Source organism: Trachemys scripta, chromosome 15, assembly GCF_013100865.1.
Source record: "Trachemys scripta elegans isolate TJP31775 chromosome 15, CAS_Tse_1.0, whole genome shotgun sequence".
Classification (NCBI taxonomy): Eukaryota; Metazoa; Chordata; order Testudines; family Emydidae; genus Trachemys; species Trachemys scripta.
This window is the reverse complement of record NC_048312.1, coordinates 31,726,411-31,735,610: the sequence shown is the minus strand read 5'-3', so window position 1 is coordinate 31,735,610 and position 9,200 is coordinate 31,726,411. Positions and strand designations below refer to the sequence as shown.

At 59.3% G+C, this 9,200-nt stretch overlaps 1 protein-coding gene across 1 annotated transcript; it reads left to right on the top strand.

Moving 5' to 3' along the window:
• Window positions 1–401: 401 nt before the first annotated feature.
• RNF215 (ring finger protein 215) lies at window positions 402–8,665 on the top strand. The gene is made up of 10 exons (XM_034791479.1): window positions 402–644; window positions 1,269–1,397; window positions 2,527–2,598; window positions 2,699–2,784; window positions 4,926–4,980; window positions 5,457–5,561; window positions 5,944–6,060; window positions 6,145–6,282; window positions 6,794–6,896; window positions 7,462–8,665. The coding sequence occupies exons 1-10, from the start codon at window positions 402–404 to the stop codon at window positions 7,482–7,484; spliced, it is 1,071 nt and encodes a 356-aa protein (XP_034647370.1). The 3' UTR covers window positions 7,485–8,665.
• Window positions 8,666–9,200: the final 535 nt, after the last annotated feature.

Below are 9,200 nucleotides of genomic sequence, written 5' to 3'. Positions count from 1 at the left end.
TGTCTCCCATGGTCTAACAGGGCTCTGGGGGGGTGATTATTGGGGTATCGCTCCTGTGGGAGTGTGGGGTGGGGTGACTATCCCATTTGGGTTCTGGTTTTAGGGGTGTAGATCTCCATGGTACAGGGGCATGTCTCTACACCACTATGGTTGTGGGGTTTCTCCTCTCCTCTCCCCTCTCTGCCTGGGGGGCCCTCTCCCACCCCCCGTGGCTAAGGGGGCTCTCTGCTTGGGGTTCCCCGGGGCTATGTCCCACCCCGTGTGGTGTCCTCCCGAGGCCCGGGGAGGCATCCGGCGGCCCGGCGAGTCCTCCAGGCCCAGCAGAGGGAGCGGGCGGGCGCGCGCGGCGGCTCCTCGCTCGGCGGCTCCGGCTCCGGCTCGTCGCCCCACTGAGCGCGGCCATGGCCCGCCTGCTGCTGCCGGTCCTGCTGGGGCACGTGGCGGCGCTGGGCCCGTCGCTGGCGGGGCCGGCGGCCGCCCGGGTCGAGGTGCTGGCGCTGCGGGAGCCGGAGGAGGCCGAGCCGCGCTCCCCGGCCGCCGGGGGCTACACGCTCCAGGGGGCGCTGCTGGGGGGCCGCCCGGACCCGGACCCGGACCCGGGCCCGCCGCCGCGGGAGGAGGCGATAGAGGGGAGTCTGCTCCTGGTACGGGCCTGGCCGCTCCGCGCCGGGGGCCCCATGCAGCCGGGGAGCGCGGGCCGGGGGGAGCGCGCTCTCTGGCTGGGGAGCGGCTCGGGGGCGCTGCCCCTGTCCCCAGGGAAGGGGCTGGCTGTGGGGCCGGCCCACGGGCCTGTCACCTGTAGGGCACACGGGCTCCAGCCGAGCCCAGGCAGGCTGGGGCGGGCAGTGGCTCCTGGGCAGGTCCAGGCTGGGTTTGGTCCCGGCATGGCCCGGACCCTGCGGTGCCAGGCGCTATACAACCCAGCACAGAGAAGGGCCCTGCCCGGGAGCAAGCACCGGACAAGAGACAACAGGTGGAGCCAGCCAGACCCAGGGACACAATGAGACAAACTGCCGGGCAAGGCGGGCAGCGGGCTCAGCCCCCACGGCCAGCCCTTGCCAGTTGTCTGGCAGGCAGCGAGGCAGAGGACGCCGCGTGGCTTTGTGGATGGTACATGGAGCCCCTGCCAAGAGTGCGGCAAAGGGAGCATGATGCCTTTCTCATGGGCTGCATTTGGGGAGCTGGCTGCTAGGAACCTGCTGGCGAGTGGCTGGGCCTAGGGCCCTGAGATGGGCTAGGCAGCTCCCTGACAGCTTCTTCTCCTGCAGATGGGAGATGCCGAGCCTGAGCTGGAGGGAGAGAACAGCTGGATTGCGGTGGTGCCGGTGGGGGAGGAGCAGGCAGAGATCCTGAGGGGCAGCAAGGAGGAGTCCTTCACCGCAGCCATGGTCAACAAGGTGACTCCCTGCTGCCTCAGTGGGTCATCCTTGGGCCACAGCAGTGCTCTCCTGGGGATAGCGGCAGCAGTAGCTTCCCCATGGCATTGCCCCCTGGGTACTCACTGTGGAGTATGGCAGTAGGGATTTCCTCCACATGTGCCCCTTTGTGTGTGCCAGGCAGAGGTGAAAGTAAGCTGGTCCGGTATGGTGTACCGGTAAGAGCCAGTACGCTGTGCCGGATCACACCAGCTTCCGCGGCCGGGATTAAAAGGGCTCTGGGCTCCCTGCAGCGGTGTGGAGCTCTGAGCCCTTCAAATCCCACCCGCAGTTCCTGTGGCCGGGCAGGGGCCAGGATTTAAAGGGCTCAGGGCTCCCCGCAGCCGCGGGAGCCCCGAGACCTTTAAATCCCAGCTGGAGCTGCAGTGGGGATTTAAAGGGCCCAGAGCGCTGCGGCGGCCGGAGCCCCGGGCCTTTTAATTTGCCCATGAGCCCCAGGGGCTCCCAGCCACCTCTGCAGCTGGGAGCCCCCGTTTGATTTAAAGGCCCTGGGGCTCCCAGCCACAGCTGGTGCCCCAGGGCCTTTAAATCTTGAGAGGCCCCACCTCTTCCGATTGAGGCCACGCCTTTTCCGGATGAGGCCACGATCCCCTCAGGACTCCAGCAGATCTGTAAATCCTGTAAGTTACTTTCACCCCTGGTGCCAGGGTCTCCAGCACTGGGTGTGTCCTATGACAGTGCCCCCTTGGGACCCGCAGTGTGCCCCTCTGGCAGTGGCAACCCTTTTATCTAGTCAGTCCTATGTTCCCTAGGACTCTGCCTGGCAGCAGGGGATCCTTGCAGGCGCTCAGCGAGGGCAAACTGGAGCCAGGCTACTCCTGCCTTGGAGTGACTTCCTGGAATGCCAGCAGCGGGCGGGAGATCAGGACTCCTCTTATCACTACAGGTTGGCTCACTGAGCCTGAGTCAGAGGGTGACCCTCAGGAAAATCTCCTGGGTTTGGGGGGGAATGGCTTGGTTGCCCACCCACCCTGTCCTGAGGCTGCTGGGCCCAGCCTCCTATCTCCCTCCCTTGACCTCCATGTTTGTGTGTGGTCCATAGCGTGTGCAACTATCTCTCTCCCTGGCCCTGTGCACTCTCCCCCCACAGATGAAGCGAGCCCTAGTTCTGGGAGCATCAGCCCTGCTCATTCTCGTGCTGAATCAGAACACGATTCGAGAGGTAGGAGCATTGTGCCGGCTCCCCGTGACCCTGCCGTGGGGGCTCAGTGGCTGGCTCCATGGCCTTGCTGACATGTCTGTCGTTTTCCACCCTGCTGCAGATGGATGTGTCCCAGGTGCTGTCCAAGCCTGTGATTGTGATCCAGACCTCAGACAATGTCACCCGGCTTCTCGGGGCTCTGCTACGGTAAGAATTGGGGGGGTGGGGGCAGCTGGAGAATGCTGAGGCCTTGCAGGGCTCGGGGTGTGTGTGCATGCACAAGCACTGTCAAGGGCTTCAGCAAAGCTGTGTGTGTGTGATCTTTAGCCTTTGTAGTGTGTGTGTGTGCACGCGCGTGTGCGTGCACACGCATTACCCCGAGCTCCAGAAAAGTGTGGGGGGGGGGGAGAGTGAGCCTTAGCCCCACAGTTCCTGTGCTGGTATACACACGCTACCCTGGGACCCAGCCAGGACTCTGTGTGTTCTCCTCTGCCTCCTTGAGGGCCCTGCCGGCCTGTGTGTGGTGCTGTCTGGGCTGCATTGTCGTCCCATTCACATGTGTCCCCCTTGGGTATGGCGAATCGGGGTGACCGCTCCGGGTCCTGTGCTTTGGGGGGACCTGCGCTTCGGTGTGCATGTGTCATGCGGGGGGCACTAGGCCAGCTCGGGAGGGCTTGGGGGGGCCAGGCCAGCTCAGGGAGTTAGTGGGGGGCCTGGCACCATCAGCAGGGCTCGGCCCCGCACTCACCAGCGGGAAGCACGCGTTGTATTTCTTCTTCTTGCTCGCCTGCCACTGCACTGGCCACCAGCGTCCTAGCGCTGCCAGAACACACCAGCGCCAGACTGACCCCATCCATTGCCCTTGCGCCCCTCACCCTTCCCTTTTCTGGGACCTCCCAACACAGGGGGCCCCCTCACCCCTAGCATAGGTGCCACCCTGTGAGACTCCATCATCCCTTGCCCCCCAGTACTGGTGTCCCCTCCTCACACCAGATTTCACCTGCATAAAAAATGTTAAGGGGGGCTCCTACAGGCTGTTTTGTCCCGGGCCCCACACCCTCCTAGGGACAGCCCTGTTCATTCTCCAAGCCATTCAAACCTGGTACAGTGCCCCCAAAGGCCACCTTTGAGAACTGGGCTTTATACAACAAATGCTGAAAGGCACCAGGAGTGGCCAGCTCTGCTTCCTGCCAGCGTTTTTGTAGCAGGCATCTCCTGAAGTGGCAAGAAAATGAGGCCCAGAGCACTAGTGCTGAGAGGATCCAGCCCTGGACCATGATGATCAGCTGATGGGCTAAGATGACAAAAGTTGTCCTCCATGTTCTTTATGGAGCCTGGCTTTGTTTAACAGCTGCCTCCAAGTGTTGGTGGGGCCTGGGAGAGCAGCTCCCTTGGTGATGGGGCCTCATGACTGCCTTGGGGTGGGGGCCCCATGGGGTAGAACACTGAGCACTTACAGCACTCTGCAGACATCTGTTTCACCTCTCAGCCCCCCCACAAGTGGGGGGAGGGTCAGTGTCATTGCCACCATTTTACAGGTGGGGAAACTGAGGCACAGAGTGACCTTGCCCCAGGTCACTCAAGGAGTCAGTCCCAGTGCTCCTTTCTCTTCCTGCCTCCCTTTTGCCCTCTGTGTATGTGTCTTGGGCTCCATTATTTCCTATCAGAGGGGTAGCCATGTTAGTCTGAATCTGTAAAAAGCAACAGAGCGTCCTGTGGCACCTTTAAGACTAACAGAAGTATTGGGAGCATAAGCATAACACCACCCTATACTGAAAACCCACCGACCGCTACGCCTACCTTCATGCCTCCAGCTTCCACCCTGGTCACACCACACGACTGTGAATGGCTTTCCAACTACAGAAGCAGTTTCTCCTCTCTTGGTGTTCACACCTCAACTGCTAGCAGAGCACCTCACCCTCCCTGATTGAACTAACCTCGTTATCTCCATACTGATTTATACCTGCCTCTGGAGATTTCCATTACTTGCATCTGAAGAAGTGAGGTTCTTACCCACGAAAGCTTATGCTCCCAATACTTCTGTTAGTCTTAAAGGTGCCACAGGACCCTCTGTTGATTATTTCCTATGTGGGTTCCATGGCTTCCTGGGGGCTTTTGTGCTGTCCTGTGACCCATAGCTCACAGGCAATCCTCTACATGAGAGGCAGGCTAGGGGATATTCCTGGGGCACCTAAACTGCAGCCTCGGTGGTAGGATGAGGTGGGCTGGGATCCCCCACCCACAGAACGTTGAGCTCTCCTCGTCCATGCCCCTTTGGGCTGCATGACTGAGGCGCCTGTGCCCAGGGAACCTGTGGGATTAACGCTGTTTTCAACTTTTGCTAACAGGGGGCTCCGGGTGACGGCCAAGATCACGTACCAAGCGATGCTGCTGGAGAACCTGGTACATAGTCTCAGCAGGGAGGGGATGGCGTGCGTACATGCATGCTCAGGGCTGGGTGCTCAGATTGGGGAATGTGTGTGTGAGATCATAGCATCCTGGCCTCATGCTTTCTCCAACCCAGTGTGAAATGGCCCAGCCCTGCTGGGCTTCTACCACTTCCCTTGCGAGCTGATTCCACAGCCAGACACACCTCATTTGGCCGCTTTCACTGCTCTACTCCAGGCTCCCTTCGCTTTGTCAGGATCTGTCTGGTAAAGCAGTGCCTGTTGAGGTGACCAGATGCCAGGCAAGCCACTTAGAGCAGGATCCTGCCCTCCTTGCTCTGTGACATGATGCTGTCTGTGTATGGCCTGTACCCAGTGCCATCTCGTGCTGCTATCTCCTGTTGCCCCTGCGTGGTCTCACTGTTGCCTCCATGTGTTGGTGTTGCCCTGCCCTGTCGCTGGCTGATGCATGCTGCTGTATTTTCTCTGCAGGGAGTGACTCTCACGCTGTGGTCGACCTGTGGCTTGTCCCGGGGTGGGCTGTATGGAGAGTGGCAAGGAGTTATCTGCACAGGCGAGAACAGCTCGCGGGTCCAGGTTTGTGTTGCTGCTGCTGAAGGGTGTCCCTGGGGTTCCAGGCACACAGTGCCTGCAAGTGGTTACATGTATGACCCCGGGCTCCCTGAGCTCCAGCAAGATAAAGAGCTCCATTCTATCTGGTGTCTGGAGCAGCCCATTGGTTAGTGTGGTGCTCTGTCAACCAGGGGATCAGCTCTGACTCCCGTCACGGGGCAGAGTCCCAGCCTCAGGTAGTGAAGGGAGGGAGAGATGTTCCTCAATAGCACCCCTAGGGGTGAATGAAAGAGCAGTAGAGCCAAGTACCAAAGGGGATCCCATCCTAAGGGGGGTGCTGCAGCTGAGCTAGGGGAGAATGGAGTCCCCAGTGTGTCCTAATGGCTCCTGTGTGCTGGCCCTGCAGAAGTACCTTCAGCAGCTGTGGAACACCATCCTGTTCATCGCCCTGATCCTGTGCACGGGTGTGATTGTGCAGGCCCAGCGGCAGTCCCGGCAGGGCCAGCAAGACCAGGACACCGAGGTGGGCTCACTCCTCTGCTCCTCTCCTCTTCGCTCCCATTGGGGACGTGCAGCTGGGAACTGACTCTGTGCTCTGCCTTCCCAGCTGGACCTCAAGCAGCACATCCTGCGGAGGCTGTCGGCACTGAAGACCCGGCGCTACCACCCTGGCAAACACCCCTGGAGCCAGGCCCGTGACATTGATAGCTGTGCTGTCTGCTTGGACCAGTTCCACAAGAACCAGGTAGAGCCTGGCTGGGGTGAGACGTGCTGGGGTCTTGGGACCAGTGACTTGTGCACCAGCCTTGCCAGACTGCTGCTAGGGACAGACACAGGAGGTCTGCGAGAAGCCTGCTAGCCAGTGGCAGAAGCTGGGCTGAAAAGTCATAGGCGAGTTAAAGCTATCACCCCTAACCCATGGCAGAACCTGTGTATGGATTCTCCTCTGGGCACAAGAGTTCCTGCCTATGTTCAGCTCCATCCCAGTGCTCCCTGCCTAGAGCAATCCCCACCCTCTGCCCTCAGCTAGCAGGCTGCCAGCAGCTCCGCTGTGCCTGCCCCTTTCAAATACTTGCATGGTGGTTAGATGTCTCCCCAGCTGGCCTATCAGTGCATTCCACTGCAGCAGGGAGGCAGATACTGGTCTATCTGGCTCGCTGCTCTGGCCTGACACATCTCCAAGGCAGGGTGCTAAGATGGCTGTTGTGATGCATGTATTTGTCCCGGACATTCATTGCTTCGCCTCCTGCCCACAGTGTTTGCGGGTGTTGCCGTGTTCACACGAGTTTCACCGGGATTGCGTGGATCCGTGGCTGCTCCTGCAACAGACCTGCCCTTTGTGCAAGCACAACATCCTGGGTGAGAGTGGAGGGTGGCATCAGAGGGTGGCCCCCTCTACAGCTGCCTGTGCTGGCCCTGAGGCTTCAGGCCTCTCACTGTGATGTGGGCAAAGCCCTGCAAGTTCCTGGGGGCGGCTGCTGGAGGGCAGTGACTGTTGGGCTTATCCCAGCACAGCACCGTCAGACTGGGGCTGACCTGGCTGTGGATTCCTTTGACACCCCGCCCCCCCAGTGACATGCAGAAACGGGACAGACCCAGTAAATGAGCCTCATAGCTGGGATAACAGGCTGTCCACACATTGTGGCATAAATATGAGGCCAGGTCTCCCAGCCACTGCCTCCCCAGGCCCCACCTTGGTGATCTCAGCAGACTTGCAGTAGGGGGATCTGGGAGGTTTGGGGGCTCTGGGCTCTGGGAGAGGGGTGCGGTGTTGGGGGGGCAGAGGGACTCTGGGGAGGTGTGTTAAGTACACAATACCTGCGTGCTTGGGTTTAGGATCCCATGGCAGCTTCTTGCCCTGTTTTCCCTAGAGAGAGCTCACTGGCAGTGAAGGGGTTACTGACCCTCTTGATCTCCCTTCCAGGTAACTGCTGCGGTGAGAGCTAGCTGGCCTATGGACATACTGCGGGGATAGAGTCACCTGCACTCCAGGGGATGGGGGCACCAGGGAAGTGGCTCCATCAGCACAGCAGGTGGCTGAGCAGGGGGAAGCAGCAGCACTGTGCATGTGTCCCCAGGGCTGGGCAGACCCACAGCGCTGTATGCTCAGCTCAGCAGTTATCCCCAGGCAGCAGAGAGTGAGAACCTGAGCATTGCGGTGGAGAAAAGGTTCTACTCCCTTTAGAGTGCACTCAGACGGCCCTGTTTGGCAGGGGTAGAAGGCAGGGATGGATGTGGCCAAATTCTGACCTGTCTTAAATCCATGCAAACCCCCCGAGATCAGGGAGGGCAGAACTTGGCCTCTGAGTATGTGTGTAGGGGGAGGGGGTGCATCTGGGCAGCTGATCTGTCAGTATTAGTGTAGCGTCTTTGGAGGGGTGGGAGTTGTGGGGGGCAGAAGCTAAGGAGGCATCTGAGACCCCCTCAGGGGAATAAGGAAGGGATGCCAGACTTCTTAGGCAAAGTCTTAAAGGGTTAGTAGGGAAGCTCCAGCGACGATGGGAGAGGCTGGTCCATGTGGCTGGTGCGAGCACTTTGCTGTAAGTCGATTTCCCTGTGCTCCCTGGGGCAGGCTAGTTTTTCCCCCGCCCAGTGCTCCTAAGGGACAATTACTCTCTCCTTTTATAAATCTCTATTTTCTATACTCCCATGACTGCTGCTAGGAGCCCCTGGGCTGGCTCAGCTCTCGGTTACTCCTTGGCTATCTCAGCAGGGTGGCTTGGGTGTAACCGAAGGCAGTGCTGAGCCCCTCTCATCCCTCACAGAGTGGTAGCCCACACCTGGAGCAGGGGAGGGGGCCTGGAAGCTGCGTTGATCTACCATCTTTCAACATACTTCCCTTCTCACTGGCCCTTGGCAGATCACCTTGCTGAAGGGCAGGGGCAGGGGCAGGAAGTGGGGAGGGTTTGAATGCTTGCTTTATTTATACTAACTTATTAGAGAGAATGGCATGAGGTAGCTGCGGGGCGGAACAATATCCGTGGATGTGTTGCAGTGCCCAGGTCTTTGCTGGGAGCCCTGGCTGGGTCCCAGCCCCACTCAGCAGCCAGAGATTGCTGGATTTGATGCACTGTACATGTCTGTAAAGCTGCCTGCGCTATTAAAGCTAGAGCAAGGAGAAACCTGCACTATTCTTGTTGCTGTTTCTTTTACAGAACAATCCAGCACTGATTTCCCCCCGCTACTCCCTGCATGGGTTCAGTTTCCCTCTGCCTGGCTAGCAAGCCCCTTTCTCTCCTAGCCTCCAGCTGCCACTTAGAAAGGGTCCCTCCCAAAAGAACAGAAAAGTTGAAAGGGGTGTTTGCCATGGAAAAGAGCCTGGCTTGATTCTTGCTGTGAGTTCAAGGTGGTGACCTGGTTACTGCCTTAGCTGCAGGTTCAGGGTCCATAAAAATATCAGGCCATGATACATGCCAGACAGTAGTCTTTGCTCACAGTCAGGGATAGTGTGATCTCCAGGTTGGACACAGCAGTCCAGTAACTTGCCAGAGGGTGGATGTGGCCAAGCTGGTATCAGAGCTCAAGAGGCCCTGACTCCCAGTCCTATGCTTAGGCTGCTAGCCCATGCCTCTCTCCTAGAGCAAACCTTTGGGCATGTAGCCAGCTCCCTTTGCCTTCCCCGGCTTCATCTGGATGTACAAATATACCTACCCAAGGGCCACA